Here is a 16,935-nt window from a genome sequence, read left to right as displayed (position 1 = left end):
ATTTCATGCATGTGATTTATCCGTAAAAGCCTCTTTTGTGTAGACATCCAAAAGTCCTGCGACTTCTGCTGGGGGCCACCATCTTGGATGTGATGTCAATAGCCCCAGCAGACTCAGAGCTGTCACTTAAGTGACATCCTATAGTATTCCCCTTTGCTCTTCCACTGTCAGCCACAGGTGGAGGAGAGGACAATGGCATGCAAGGAGGGAGGGGTTGTTCAGGGAACTGAGTCTACTGGAGTAGTCACATTTTCTAACAAGTCCATAGGCACATTGCAAGTGAATAATAATCATTTATGGAATTTAAACCACTGCAAGTACGCATAAAGAAAACCTCATGATTTGTCAAAACTTTTACCTGCAATTGTTTCAGTTGGTGACAGGGCCTCTTTAATTTCTTCCACTGGTTCAATGGTTATACACATCAGAAATAGTAAAATATCTTTCTAAAATAATTTATTTCTCTAAAATTACACTGCAGTTAGGTTTTGTGTTCAGTATAGGTACAAACAGAGATTGCATGGCTAAGTGCAGTCAATTTCACTAAGGCCTCATTCACACAGCTAAGAGTCGGCCCATACAGATCCGTGCGGCGTGCACGGCCGTATCGGGCCGTTCCCGGGAAGGACAGGTGCTGCGTGTGATTTGTACGCAGCAGCCTGTTCTTCTCTATGGGGGTGCACGGCCGTACGCTCACCCGAGCTGCCCATTCGTGCAGGTGCGGGTGTCCGTACTCGGACGCAGACAGGATGGATCCTGTCTGCATCCGAGTATGGACACCCGCACGGATGTGCAGTTCGGGTGAGCATATGGCCGCATTCTCCCATAGAGAAGAACAAGCTGCTGCGTACAAATCACACGCAGCACCTGTCCTTCCCGGGAACGGCCCGATATGGCCGTGCACGCCGCACGGATCTGTACGGGCCGACTCTTAGCTGTGGGAATGAGGCCTAAGAGCCATATTTTGTGACTATCTTTTATAGCGAAATCACTGCTTTAGAAATCAGTTGACGAGTAGAGTTAACGATTTACCTGTTGATTAATGACTTCCAGACGAGACTCTTTCAAATGCGTCTTTAACCACTCTGTAGCTTGGGATGACGGATCGATTAAAAATGGACAAACTTGACTCTGGATAAGAAAGAACAGATCTGTGAATTGTATTTCTCATTAGGATTTCTTTTCATATTGAAGATGACAAAAATGTTATTAAGCCTTGCAGTTGGGCTACCCCACGCACTGCAAGGGTTAACTGCTCATTTTCTTCCTAGGTTAAAAACCAAACAAAACAAAAAAACTGTTATGTTCACCTGAACCTTCACTCCGGCCAACTCTTAGACCGATCCCTTGAGCATGTCTCCCCCTTCTCTGCTGCAGTCTAAGAATCCTCGAGCCATCATGTCTAATTCAGTGTATGGGACGTGAGGATGTCGATGGACATACCATCGCTGCAGATGGAGGTGACATGCGGAAGGGAGCGCTGCTGACTTCGAGGATTGGGCGAGTATACATTTTTTTTTGGACCCTAGGCAAAAAATTAACAGTTAACCCTTGCAGTGTGGGGGTAGCCAGAACCTACAGAAATGGTAAAGTAACCTAAATAAAAAATGACTATAAAGTGAATCTGCGGCCAGGTGATGTACATTTAAGAATTTACACATTCCTAATGAGCAGTAAATGAGCTCTCACTCACCTCTGCATCCACAGGCACGGTAGAGCGATTCATCCTTAAAGAATGCAGCTGCAGCAGTTCAGCTTCCCCTCCCAGCAGAGACTTAGCAGTTCAGCTCACTCTGCCAGCAGCCAAAGCTTAGTGTACCCTCCCAGCAGTCACTTGGCAGCTCAGCTTACCCTGCTCTCTCCTCCCAGCAGTGACTCAGCAGCTCAGCTCCTCCCTCCCAGTGCTTCTGCTCTGTGTTTACATTACAGATTGGTAGACTGAGGAGTCACTGCTGGGAGGAGTGAGCAGGGGGAGTTCAGCTGCCCACTTTTACTATTCACACACATATACAGTGTGGAAAATAATGATTTGATCCCATTCAGATTTTGTAAGTTTGCCCACAAAGAAATTAGAGGTCTATAATTTTTTATCATTGGTGTATTTTAAATGATAGACAGAATATCAACCAAAAATCCAGAAAAAAACACATGATACAAATGTTATAAATTGATTTGCAGTTCAGTGAGTAAAAAAAGTAAGTATTTGATCCCCAAGCAAGACAGTACTTGGTGGAGAAACCCTTGATGGCAAGCACAGAGGTAAGACGTCTCTTGTATTTGGTTACCAGGTTTGCACACATCTCAGGAGGGATTTTGCAGGCCCAGGCTTACAGACTCACCGCAAAACAACGCCGCCCGCCGTCTGCACACGCCGTCCACTCCGGGCCGACGTCCACGTCATCAGATCAAGGTGAGTAACCCTCGCGGTGCCGCCCTCAGCGAATCTGCCGCTCCAGGCAAACGCCTTGTTTGCTTCGCGGCAGATACGCCCCTGCTTGTAGTTGGTTACCAGGTTTGCACACATCTCAGGAGGGAATTTGATCCACTCTTCTTTACAGATCTTCTCTAAATCCTTAAAGTTTCATGGCTGTTGCTGAACAACTCGAAGTTTCAGCTCCCTCCATATATTTTCTACAGGATTAGGCCCATCAAGGCATTTTGACATTTTCATAACTCCTTCTGTGCCAGCTCACTTATTGCATCATGGCTGAGGGCTCTTGAGAACAGAACTAAGGCAGTAGGCTGTGATGCTTTCAGGAAACTATGTACAGAACCCTGCCGGCCCCTGCCACCAGCCATGATTTGCCTGCATTGCATAGAAGCACAGAGATCCAGTGATGATATCACTGGGTCTGAGAAAAAGGTATGTAATGAAAATGAAAAGGTTTTATTTACAAATGTAATTATCATGTTGATAAGAGGGGAAACGGAGGGATCCAGCATGGCAAATTATAAGCAAATTAAACCTTACTATTAACAGTTTGTCTAACGAATGAACCTGTGTCCATAAAGAAAACTATGAGCAATCTACTAAACATTAAAAGAGAACTATGGGGTAACCTTTTATCCCAAAATTCTCTTTAGGGTCACAGAAGGACATATACTAACCTCTTCCGGTGACCCAAAGCTCAGAATGTAGCTCGCTATATACTGAGAGCGCCGCAGCAGGGATGGATCCCGACTATACTGTTGAGATCCACCCAGCTGGGTGATAGGCAGAGCCCGCTGTCAATCTAGAGGCAGAGCCAGCAGTGCCTGCCCCCTCCCCCATTAGTTCCTCCAATCAGCGCTGGAGGATCGGAGTGTGGGGGGGGGGATCCTTGCGGGGAGCAGTGACTGACAATCACCGCTCTCTGCAGAGAGATGATTGGAAAGTGAGCGAGCGAGCTCACTTCCTGATCAATAGAGCCGACGTGTGACAGTTTCCCAGGTTGGCTCTAACTATGAGGAAGAGTGTAAATCACTCACCTCATAGTTCTCCTTTGAAGGAGAACTATGGGGTCAGGGCTTTTCCCCATAGTTCTCCTGAGGGTAACGGTAGGACACAAACTAGCGTCCTCCCGTCACCCTAAGCTCAGTATACCGCGAGCTACACCTCGCGGTATACTGAGGCGCCACAGCTGAAGGATCAGAGCGGGGAGAGGGGAATCCAGTCCCTCCCCTGTCACGGCACAGATTACTAAATCTCCCTTTACTTCCTGGAACATGTGACCATGTACATCATCTCAGGGGAGGAAAATGTCTTTCCCTGAGATCTCCTGAGATTACAGATGAGATTTCCCAGCAATGCTCTGCTGATGTAACCTTCCCAGGATGCAATGCTTGGGCACATTACATCTCTAATGCCCAAGCGGACCAGGAAGCTGAAAAACATTAAACTAAGTAAAAGCTAAATATGTCTGTTTAACTAATGAATGCAATATAATTTCAGATCAGCATGCTGAAATGATTTTTAGTGAAAGGGGGTAAAGATTCACTTTAATGGCATTTCTCAAAGAAAAACAACATTTACTGTTAGAACTGCATTCATTCAGGGGAAAAAAAATTCCATCCTGCTCAGTTGATTTTTTTTTTGTCACTACAATTGAAAGAACCATTTTTAAAAAACATTTATTCTACTACTGTGCGCCCAGCTAAAGAGACCTGCGGGCCTACAGAGCTGCCAAGCATTCATGATAAAGCAGTCCAGTGCTCATTTTATGCCTCTGCTGTATCTTTTACTACCAGAAGGACAAATCTAATTGAATTAAGTAGACACAGGGTGGGCTTATTATTATTATAGTTTAGGACAGCCTTTAAGCGAGTTTGTGATCCAGCCAAAATGGAGAGTTATGGTAGATTTGTGCTATGTGTTTTATGTATTTTCCTTACATTAATAATGAAAACTCTAAATGAAAGTGGTCAGTATGACAGAATGCAGGGAAATTAAGTTATATAGTCTTGCAAAGCAAGAAAATGACAAAGCGAACAGTTCCTTGCAGTACATCAAATATTTCATTGCAGGCGCAAAGTCATCTTGATCACTTACCGTAAACCATTAAATGACATAAGTTACGGTGGCAATATTTTTTAACATTTATTGAGCACCCTTCAAGTACCATAAAGATAAAAAGAAAGAACATTTTAAACCTAGAGAGCAGTCACCAGAGACCCAAGTCCGAGCAGATATGATTTGCACCAGACTTTCAAATGAAACTGATACTACACAGTCAAATTAAAAATGATCATGTCTCCTAGGGATTTCGGTGATCAGATTGCTGGACTTAAAGGCTCAGGACTGCATATCTGCTGCACCAAATATAAGGAGATCTTAAAATCACTGAGAGATAATTTTTTAATTCTCCATTTAAGTTCCTCAAGAAAATATCATAGTTTAGCAGATCGAATTGTGTGCCAAATAGTGTGCCAATATAGATAGTTCCAGGTACTCAACTCAAGTGCAATGGTGTCCAAGAGAAGCATACAGTGAACTCAGGTGTGCATAAGTATTGTCTCTTGAAGAAAAGTATTTTTTCCAGTTGTTTAGGGAGGGGGTGAGGTGAGTATAGTGAGTTTATCTAAGCTGGTGGAATGGTTTAAAAATTAGAGGTGCACCGAAATGAAAATTTTAAAACCGCAACAAAACCGAAATGGAAAAAAAATGATACTGAAAATGTTTTTTTTCTAACTTTTTCAAAAAATGTTTAAATATTTCATTTTTATTGATTTTTTATAAACTTTTAAAATGCTTCATATTTTATTTGTATTTATTAAATATTTTTATTTTATGCTTTACTTTTAGGGGCTGCGGGGAAATATTAGGGGTCTAAACAGACCCCTGATATTTCCCTTTTAAAATAGAAAAAGAGATTGAGAACACAGAGTCCTCTATCTCTTTTTCTGCAGCCCCTGTTTTAAATGAACAGGAATCCTCTGAGTGTTCCTGTTCATTCAGAACATGAGGATAGAGTATGTTTATTATAACTACAACTATGAATGAACAGGAGGTGATGTAGATCATTCCCATTCATTCATAGTTGAGGATATAGTAAACATACTCCGTCCTCAATTATTTACAAACACTCAGCGATCACTGATCATCTTGTCTAATTAGCTTACTTGGGAATAGGTGCAGATCTTTGGAGAAGCAATAACACCCTTCTCACGCATAGATTTTTTTAAAAATGTATTTGATAGTGGATGGTGTAGTAGGAGGAGTGGATGGGAACAAACTCAGGAGCTACTAATGTCTTTATTCAACCTCAAATACTATGTAACTATGTAGCTATGGAGGAGAAATCTCACCGCTGGTGCCCAAAAATAAGAACATAGCAAATTGCATAGCCCTCTTAGATTCCCCCAATCACTTTTAGGATGGCTCACCATTTAGCTGAGGTGATTGGGTGAGTTAATGTGTCTTTAATATTTTTATTACTAGAATTAAAATAATAATAAATTACAGTTTTTTTATGTTTGAAAATATAAACATGTTTTATGAGCAATCACACTGAGGCTGAATGTGAAAGTACTGGTGCAAATCATGTAAACTAACAAGAATTCTACAACCGGGTTCCCCAGAGACAAAACAAGACAAGAAATCGAGTAATGAAGTCATGGAGCTTTATGTAGGACGTGAAGATAGGCACACAGTTTCTTACCGATGATTTCAAGCAACAGATCTAATGCAGCAACGTCAATGGAAAAACAAAAAATACATTTTTACCAATAATGAAAAATCAAAGATTAAAAAACAAATATAAATACATATGAAAACATAAAAGATGCAATGAGGAAAATTTGTTTTTTATAAAGAGTCATATTCAAATAAGAGATGGAATGCAATGACAACACAAATAAAACGAGCTATCTCCTGCAGATTATTCTACTGAAAGTTATTCGGAGTATATACAAAGATATGCAAGTGCATGCAGAAAAAAAAAAAGGTTTTTTATTTATTTATTTATATTTGCATAACCCCACCCTGGTAAGAGCCAATGATGAAAATTCAGCTAAAATCAAAGGGTCTGGCTATTAGAGAGACTTCCAATGATAGTCTTATAGGACAGTACATGCTCTGCAATCCAGCAGGCATCTCCCAGCACTGATACTAAGACCTACCAGATGCCGGTACACAACGTGTTTGGCCGGCCTAGGATGTCTGTCTGCCACCTGTAACTGAGGTAGGCTATGTCACTGCTGACAGCACACTCTCAAATTAACAAGCAGAACCCAGCCTAGATGTGGGCAACACACAGAATATTGTTTGGCTCTCTCTAAGGCTGGGTTCACACCTGGGCGTTCCTAACAGGCGCATTTTATGCATGTTTTTAGCACGTTTTTTAGTCCAATGAAACACGCATTCTACGCTCGTTTTTTAACCTCCCTGGCGGCATGATTTTTTTTTTCTTTTTTTCTCTATCTTTATTCATTTTTTGTAACTTTCAAACTTCCCACTGGTTTTGCCCCCCTGCGAGGCGGACGCTCGCAAGGGACGTAACCTGGAAGGCGGCAGCTGCCGGAGGACACATCGGGGATCGCGGACAAGGTAAGACCTACGCTGTATTCCCGAGTGTGGCTCGGGGTTACTGCTTTGTTAACCCCGAGCCACACTCGGGAATACCAATGGATACATGCCGAAATCGGCCCCTATGCGCGAAAAAGAAGCTCAAGTACTTTTTCATGCGTAGGGCGTTTTTCAGCGCGACAAATCGTGCTGAAATACGCACAGGTGGGAACCATGCCCATTAGGGATTCATAGGATTTCACTTCTTGAGCGTTTTTCAGCGCTTCGATCAGCCCAGGTGTGAGCCCAGGCTAACTCATACGACTGATCAAATGAATGATATGTGTGGAAAATCTCTTTAAAGTGGACCTTGCACCACGGCCTATGTGGAGTTCATGCATGTAAAGTAATGTGTAAGTGTAACACTGTTGAGGCATCATCCTGGACTTTCTGATTCAGAGATGACACAAACATGGAAATCCTGCTGCCTGTGGAGTTCTTGGCTGTATTCACAAATGTCTTTTACAATTTAACCCTTCCCGCGACCTCTGTCACTTACTACAAACTTACAATGTCCAGTCTAAGCACTGGTGGACAGGAGAATGAGAAAATGCTTTCTCCTGCTGGCACCAGTCTGATGACATCATCTCAGTCTAGGCAAAGTCACCAGACAGGGGTTTTAAATCCCCTTCCTGTCCAGGTCATTTCTTAGTATTCAGCGCTGCAGTACTTTGACTTACATCTATTCAGAATTTTATATATTTTTTATATAGAGCTTTCTTTTATTGGTATTTATTTACCACTGGGGTTTTTATTTTTTTACGATATAAAGAAAAAAGTACCGAAAATTTGAGGTAAATAGACACCAACATGTCAAGCCTTAAAATTGTGTGCGCCCACGAAATCGCAAAAAAAAAATACCATACCCAAAATTGGCCATAGGCGACACTTTAAAAGCTTTTACCGCTCATCAATTTAGTGTTAACAGTGACTGATGGCTCTAGAATTATTGCTCACACTGACGGTCATGGTGATATATAATGTGTGACGCAATTGTCATTCGCATGTAGGCGCACCCGACTTGTGCACGCGTGCGTCTGTGCGTGCGTACGTGGGGGCGGGGGACTTTGAACAATTTTTTTATATATATATGTGACTTTAATAATTTGGTAATTTTTTAGGGGGCCAATAAATAAAACAGGGATACTGACATGTAAGTACATACAAAGCAAATGTATCATTGATAGGAATGGTTCTATGTACTCTGTACAGCAATGTATAAAGCAACGCCATATAAATGGGCAAAAAATAGTATGCTCCTATCTACTTACTACTAAGAAGGAGACAAAGAATAATGATCAGTACAGAAACAGTCTAACTCCACTTAACATGCTGAGCTTACCTGTAGAATAACCAGAGCGTTCTCAATGGACAGCTCATCAGAGGGCAGCCCCTCGCTTTTCCAAATGAGCTGCTCGCTTTCCGTGGACAAAAACCGCCTTAAATCAAATGCTGGCAAAACAGGGAAATCAATATTTGTTACTTTCCTCCTTTAGCTAATGAGCTAGAAGCAGATAAGACAATAAATGAAGTACTCTGCAATGTGCTGTGCATGGTCAACTAACCTTAATTGTTCCTTGTGATAGACGTAAATGTAACAAGGAACAGGCAAAAATGTCCATATTTGTCACTAAAAGCGAATTTGCGCACAAAAGCATTAACGCTGCCAACAAATTACTGCTTGAAAAAGCCTTGAGATTACAGATTTACCTTTCCTGGACTAAAATGCAATACACTTCTCAAGTGACTTAACGAGTCATTGATTTTATCGCGGTAGTCATTCAACAACTGGCGAATGTGACATCAATGAAAACGTGACCCAGGCACTATTTCTATGTGTTGTGGTTTCTAGTTCGAAGATACCGTGAAGGGAATTTATCAAAACTGGAGCAGACAAAATCTGAAGCAGCTGTGCATGGCAACCAATCAGCTACCCTCTTCAGTTTGTTGAGTTAGGATTTGAAAATGAAAGATAGAAGCTGATTGGTTGCCATGTACAGCTGCTCCAGTTTTGATAAATTCCCCTCTCTGTGTATATAAGTAGAATGTTTTTTGTGCTTTCAGAATAGTCAACTCTTTTTTGAAGGCTGCTGAGTCTGTTAGAACTCTGTTCCTGTGGATAATTATTGTACATTTTTACAGCTCTCACATTAAAGAACAATTTCACTACGCAGACTGAAATCAATAACAGCTTGCATATTAGCACATTAGCCTGTATATAGTATCAGCTTGTTTTAATTTATTTCCTATGAAATATAGAGCCAAATGTTATATATGGATGTACAGACTCAATTACTATAAACTGAGCTATTACTTTCCAGTCCCACTGCTTTCCTCCACTGATCTATGCTGTCTTTCCTCTGGTCTTCAGGAGCGGCTGATATATAAGTGATGAAAGCAGCTGCCAGCTGTGTTCTCTTTGGTAAAGAACTCAGTTCTTCAGTTATTTCTTCCACCTGAAAGAGAAAATGGATGATGGAAGTGAACTAAAGTTTATCAGCAGCCACTCCAAATATTTAAAGCGCAAGTTACTGCCTTATATTACATTTAATTAGTCTCTGAGTATGCAAGATGGTCTAGCAAAAAATGTAAATTAAACATTGTGTCACATTTCCTTGTACTTGACTCTAGTGTTGACCTTGGAAACTGTACATACGCCATATGATACCCCTATATGGAAGGCTTGCTGCATAGAATTTTGAACGTGAATGCTGATTTTTGCTTTCTCTTTAAAGCAGACCTGTACCCCCTTCCACTAAAAATCACCTTAGCATTCAACTCTGCATACTCATATGAAATCATCTTACGTTAGTTAAACAAACATATTTTTCTTTTAGTTACAATTATTGTTCTTCCGCTTCCTGGTCCTCTTGGGCATTAGTGATGTAATCTGTGCCCAAGAGTTGCATCCTGGGAAGGTTACAACAACAAAGCATTGCTGGGAAACCTCATCTGTAATCTCAGGCGATCTCAGGGAAAGGCATATTCCTCCCCTGAGATGATGTGCATGGTCACATGTCCTAGTCACATTTGCCAGAGTTCCAGGAAGTAAAGGGAAATCTAGTAACCTGCCCTTAGTAAAAAATGGGCACTGTGAGAAGAACGGGGAGGGAAAGAAATATAAGGTATGCAAAGAATAAAAAAAATCTGCAATTATATATCTATATATACTATATTTCTATCTAACACACACATATATATATATATATATATACATACACACAGTATATGTTTCTGTTTGTAGATTGTCATCACTAAACATTTCTAAAGGTGTATTTGATGTAATTTCAAAGGTTTGGGTACATCTCCTTGTTAATCAACCTTGGAATGGGTAAAACAGAAGACATCAGGAGTATAAGGAATTCGATAGGATCCAGAAAACTATGGCCTAGTACACTTGGACTTGGGTCAATCCAGCACCAATGTAACTTTAGTGATTGGTTCTGGCTGAGCCAGGGCCAAAGGACTACATACCATGTATATCTGTAGGGTCGCTGCACAAAACACTATTTCTGGCCTAGTGTTTGGGAAGGTAGGGGATGCTCAATTAGCATAAGGAAATTGCACAAATGTAACCCACCCATAATCATATACAAAAAAGCTGACCCAGCAAAAGCAAACATGCCAGAGATTAACCACCTATACTTCGTAGAGCATCAAGTATGATCCTCCACTCAGACCTCAATAATTTAACACATGTTAATAGTTCAGGAAGTGATGTCACTATAACTGAATTCCTGCTTTTTTTTACATAACAAACACTTTTATTTCACATAGGTTTGTTTCCATGTTTTTATCAACATTCATAGCATTATATACGGGTATAGCTGATGATGTGGCATTTGATAATGGCACATCAAGTTGTCATTCAGAGAGGATACTTTGTGAAGACGCAATTAAGCTAAAAAGCACCAGCAGTGCAATAAATGCAAGCAGCAAATGAATGAAATAAAGGCAGCATATTTTGTGAGGCTTTCCAGAGTACAGGCACCTTTCACATCAGTCTCTGCCCTCTGTAGTAACTTGGGGTTTAACAAGAAATGAATTCAAAAGGTAAAGACTTGCTATGTTATGGGGGAGTTTTAGAAATGTTACGTGTGCCTAAGTAGCACCCAGAAAAATGTACCTTTTGACTGAAAATAGCAGTCTAAAAGTATGACATGTAAATGTTCCAAGGTACTCATGTGCCTACAGCTTCATAGTTGTATATCGGTGGGAGATCTAAGGCACTGTTGCCTCTGACTGCTATTCTCTAGAGGTTTCGAGTTAGATCTGGTGATGTCAGTACTGTGCTTCTCACTGTTTCCCAATACTGGAGACCCTGGCATTAGTAAGCAAAGCCCTGCCTATAGCAAGATGGCTGCCTGTACACAGAGAGGCACAGTGCCAAGGCATAGCAAGCCAGTGATGGGGAAAGATCCCCTGCAGGGAGACCACATGCAATACTGGTGACTAGTTCTTTCAGCCTCTTTCAGCATTTTTTGGGCACAGCTCCCAGACTACAGTTCCTCGTTAATTACACTACCAAGGTAATACAGACAAACACAAAAACAGCCAAAGAATAATTTGGAAGAAAAGTGAGAAAATATGGTCTTGGGCTGCAAAAGGAAATGGTAGCACACAGGGGAACCTCACTCATACAACTTGTGTGTGTAAAATAAACCTCTGCACTGCAAGGCCAAGGACTAACCATAATGCCATAGTGTTAGTCAGTAACTCTGCAAAACAGAACTACTGCGGGTTGAAAGTTTCAGCAGAATTTTTTTACACCCAAGCATCTGGCCTCTCTAAGCATTACCCTAGGTTCTCACTTAACACATTCACAAAGTGCCAAGTAGCAAAAACACACATAATGCTGCAATGGAGGATAGCAAAAGAGGAGTTTTATGGTTGATGTATCTCATGAAATATGTGTAAAACTATTTACTGGAATCCAGCTTTTACTCAGGCTAAAGAACTAATGGGACATTTACAATGATCCATGCCAATAAATAATTAAGAAAACATAAAATTCACAGCCATTGTTCAGATGGCAACACTGAAGCCATTAAGAACAGCAAATCCCTTCCTGCTATGGCCTTGTCACCTACATACTATCCAGTGTGGGTCGCTGGCAACCTGTGAAGATGGTCCAATCAGAGACAGCAGATACAGACCTGTGCATTCCACCGTTTGTGCTCCCCGTCCAGCTGGCCTATCAGTAGCTCAGCAGACTGAATTATTTCCTGAGCTTTTGACAATTCAGCTTCAAGTTTAGCAGCTTCAGTTGTTCGTGTCTGAAACCTGCAAAACATATATGACATTTTAGCAAAATATTTTACACACATTTTACTTCAATTACAGACAAGAGTACGTTACATAAGTAGTCTTAGACCTTCATACCTACAAGTATTTTGTGCCTTTGTGACTCCAATTAAGTCAAAGTTAAGTAGTTCCTCACTAGGTGTTGACAACTGGAGGTAAAGTCAGGAAGTTGAGGCCTTCAAACAGGGGCATAACTAGAAATCACAGGGCCCCATAACAAAATGTTGTATGGGGCCCTGTGATTTCTAGTTATGCCCATTGCAGAGCCCACCTGAGATTCCAAACAGCCCACCTAAGAGTAACCCTGCAGAGCCCCCCATAGACTCTCTATGGTGGGCTCCGCAGGGTTTCAGGTGGGCTGCTCACACCTGTGTACACCTCTTACCTGTCAGCCACGATCTGTTGTCAGCCTTCTCCACCGTCATGCCCTGCCTCTTCCCCGGTCATTGGTGGGCTCCGCCTACTCCACCACCGCCAGGCCTGGCCTCTTCCTCCTGCTTCACCGCCCCGGCCCCACCTCCCCCTCCGCTGCCCGCCGGGCCCTGGCCTCCTCCACCGCAGCTCCTGGCAGTCAGTGACTCAGCTGCGGCTGTGAGGAGGAACGCGCCGCTGCACAGATCACTGACACTTTGGCAGTGATCTGGAGAGTGGCGGAATTCAACTCACAGCCGCCAGTGACAGCCAGCAGCCTGCAATGTCATAGCAACCCAGGCGGCCCGCACAGCAATGGGGGGACTCCTCTGTTCCTCGTCCTGGCCGGGCCCCCCTGTGCTCCATAGCGGCCGCCTGAGTCGCTATGGTGATAGTTCCGCCACTGCCTTCACTTCAAAGTGACACTAATCTCAGGCAACTTTTAGGCAGCACTTTAAAGTGACACTAAACTCAGCAGTTAAATCTTAGAAATGCATTCATTTACACATTTAACAATAATCTATCTTATTTGTGTATCACTGTAAATCCTCAAATCATCTCTGAATTGGTGCTAAAAACAAAACAAATTGCTGAGGAGCGCAACTACCTAGATGCACGCTAATAAACAAATTGGCTAACAATGGATCAACACAATTGGCTGAGGAGCGCAACTACCTAGATGCACGCTAATAAACAAATTGGCTAATAATGGATCAACACAATTGGCTGAGACACATGAAATATCATATTGGAGTGCTGACAGCCATACTGTGACTGGCCCTATGGAATAGAACTAATAGTAAGTAACTTACAGTTGGGAAGGTGGAGCTCACGGGAAGGTGGAGCTCACGTACTCGACTGGCCAGTCGAGTACGTGAGCTCGGCTGATACCTCGATCTTCCAATCTGGTCCGACAGCCATCCACCTTCCATCTGTCAGCGCAAAGGACCCGACCGAAAAGACCCTGAAGGGAAACCTGCGGGAGACCCCCGGGCACGCCTGCTCACATCCCAACTGTAAGTTACTTACTATTAGTTCTATTCCATAGGGCCAGTCACAGTATGGCTGTCAGCACTCCAATATGATATTCATGTGTCTCAGCCAATTGTGTTGATCCATTGTTAGCCAATTTGTTTCTTAGCGTGCATCTAGGTAGTTGCGCTCCTCAGCAATTTGTTTTGTTTTTGGTTGTGATACACATGGTCCCTCCCCCTGCAGTGAGGAGCTTTGCACACCATTCCACAGCAGTCACCTTTTGGAGTTGTGTCCGTCCTACAGGAGTGTTCTCCATCTAAATTGGTGGTGACACTGTCCTTCCTTCTGGAGGGTGGCTACTTTTGTTCCCCATGGTCCCTGTGTGTGTTGTAATGTAGTCAACACTCCAAGCTCATTTCTGTGAAGGACTACAATCTCAAATTTAGTTTAGTAATTTGTATTGAGATTGTAGTTCATCATGAGAGTGGGCTTGGAGCGGTGACTACTTTACAACACACACAGGGACCATGGGGAACAGAAGTAGTCACCCTCCAGAAGGTAGGACAGTGTCAGCACCAATTCAGAGATGATTTAAGGATCTACAGCTGAGGGATACACAAATAAGATAAATTTTTGTTAATAGTAAAAGGTACTTGAGTGGGACTGTTGTATGCAGTAGTTTTCAATAACTAGATATTCTAAGGGTTTAGCTGGTGAAAAGCCTGATGCCTATTAAGGTTAAATTAAGATCACCATTGCAGAAAAGCTTAATTCCCTGATTTACTATATATAAAATATGACCATGTCTAAGATTCCTTAAGGTCTAACTCCAGCCAAAACTTGATGTTGTTGTGTCCCTAGAGAGGAGATTTCCAATCACTCCCTGAAACAGAAATTACAGAAAAATGTCCTCAAATTAGATCAAGGCTCTCTCTTCTCTATAGTGTTCGAATCTAAAAGAAATATGATAGTATAGGGCTTTAGAGTTACACTGTGGACAGCTTTATTACCATAAAGATTTGATATACATGCTGCAGATTTTCATTTTCCAATAACATTTATTCAAATAATGTTAATAAACATATATTATGAAACAGCATGGTGATACACTTACTTTTCCTTCAGCTCTGCCACTTTCTGTCCAACTGTATTAAGCTGGTCCTCCAATTTCTGCTTCCTCTCCTCTGTTCTTCTAAAATTTCTAAAAAATAATACAAAAGGACTCCAATAAGTACTGATTTACAAACACACCATTGTCTTCTCCTGTCATGAGAGAAATGTGTAGACTGCCACAACCTGCTTTCCAGCTCCCTTGTCAACTCCTCCCATGCTCGCCTCCAGGACTTTTCTAGAGTCTCTCCTGTCCTCTGGAACACTTTACCCCAACCTGTCCGTCTTTCTCCCACTCTGACTGTCTTTAGGCGATCCCTAAAGACTCATCTCTTCAGGGAAGCCTATCCCACCTCAACCTAACCGCTCAACCATCACATTCTCAAACAATGCATCCCCACACAGCTACCTCCTCATGTATCACTTGCCCCTCCCTTTTAGATTGCAGACTCTCAGGGGCAGAGCCCTCCTTACCATCTTGTCTTGAATTGTATTGTAATTATAATGTCCTCCTTATAATGTAAAGTGCTGCACAAACTGTTGGCGCTATATAAATCCTGTATTATAATAATGGCTGACCTATCCTTAAAAGAAGGCTGTGCCAGGCTGTCAGGATAATGACAACGGCTTCAATATTCTGCAAAGTCACCAACTGAGAACAATGATTGAGATAAGGAACGCTGACTGCTTAACGACTTTCAAGGCCTTGACTCAGAAGTAAACAAGCCCAAAAAAAAGAGGCAGGAAACTAGAATCTTCATAAGAAGTCAAGCAATGGTCGCCCCCTTATTGCTCTAACGATAGGTGCTGTTTAAAAAAAGAGATTCAGATGTTATCACAAGTCCAAGGTTCAAAGGACGTATTGCGTATTTAAAACAGTAGTACATTACATGAAGGTAACAACTGACTAAAGAATTCCTTATTATTGGCTGTGTCTAAACCATCTGAACCCCTTGAATTTTGGACAAGGGATTTTCCTCAAGGAGTCTGTTGAGTTATTATAAGTTTATAACCCATTTAGTCAAGCCTCCAGTGCAGTCACTTTTACAGTATATATTGTCAAACTGACACAAGATTTTGCTGGGACCATTTCATTCATTCATTGGAAACAATTTCACTCCATGTCAGTGCCTGCAGGTTGAGAGTGTATTGTGCAAATATAACATGCAGTCCTATAGAACATGACTAGAACATTGTATTAGCTTGTAACAAACACATACGATTGTAGCCCAGCTTGCTCTTTAGCCAGGGGTTGGATCCTCTCCAGCACATGGGAATACTGGACGTTGGCCTTCACCCAGGCAGCAAGAGGTGCTGCAGCAGCACTTGCTCTTTTGGCATTCTGTGCAGAGAAAACAATTATGTCATTTTCAGTTTTCAATTTCATATTACATACATAGTTACATAGTATTTGAGGTTGAATAAAGACATAAGTCCATCAAGTCCAAGTGTGTGTGTGTGTGTATATATATATATAAAAAATTCCAACACAAGGGGCGAAAGGGGTTCTTCTTAGATAGATAGATAGATAGATAGATAGATAGATAGATAGATAGATAGATAGATAGATAGATAGATAGATAGATAGATAGATAGATAGGATATATATATAGGTCCCTGTGTCATCTCATTCTTAAGAGTACCTGTACATTATGGTCTCTCAGGAAATCGTCCAAAAGCTTCTTGAATGATTGCACACTATTTGCTGAAATCACTGCCTGTGGCAGAGAGTTCCAAACCTTAACCGCTCTAACTGAGAAGAACCCCTTTCGCCCCTTGTGTTGGAATTTTTTTTCCACCAATTTTAGGTGGTGGCCTCTAGTCTTTGTTATGGAGTTAAGCGTAAAGAGTTTGTTGGTAATGTTGCTTTGACCATTGCACATCGTGTACATGAAAATCACATCCACCCTTAATCGCCATACTTCCAGCGTCAACATATTTAAATTTAGTAGCCGTGTCTCATAGTTCTGGTCCTCCATTCCCTTAATGAGTTTAGTTGCTCTCCGCTGGACTCTTTCCAGCTCCAGGACATCCTTTCTGTGTACTGGTGCCCAAAACTGGACCGCATACTCCAGGTGAGGCCGAACCATTGA

General features: G+C 41.9%; 1 protein-coding gene across 1 annotated transcript in view; it reads right to left on the bottom strand.

Moving 5' to 3' along the window:
* The window catches only part of DYNC2H1 (dynein cytoplasmic 2 heavy chain 1), a 315,198-nt gene that overhangs the window by 177,783 nt on the left and 120,480 nt on the right, over window positions 1-16,935 (bottom strand). Inside the window, exons 59-64 of the mRNA XM_018567326.1 lie at window positions 16,063-16,184; window positions 14,847-14,933; window positions 12,199-12,325; window positions 9,357-9,498; window positions 8,385-8,494; window positions 1,033-1,131 (exon numbers count right to left, since the gene is read on the bottom strand). Of these exons, the coding sequence (XP_018422828.1) occupies window positions 1,033-1,131; window positions 8,385-8,494; window positions 9,357-9,498; window positions 12,199-12,325; window positions 14,847-14,933; window positions 16,063-16,184 (687 nt within the window). The remainder of the gene's footprint in view (window positions 1-1,032; window positions 1,132-8,384; window positions 8,495-9,356; window positions 9,499-12,198; window positions 12,326-14,846; window positions 14,934-16,062; window positions 16,185-16,935) is intronic.

This window comes from Nanorana parkeri, unplaced genomic scaffold (genome assembly GCF_000935625.1).
Source record: "Nanorana parkeri isolate BGI_ZX_2015 unplaced genomic scaffold, ASM93562v1 scaffold1029, whole genome shotgun sequence".
Lineage (NCBI taxonomy): Eukaryota > Metazoa > Chordata > Amphibia > Anura > Dicroglossidae > Nanorana > Nanorana parkeri.
This window is presented reverse-complemented; position numbering and strand designations above follow the sequence as displayed.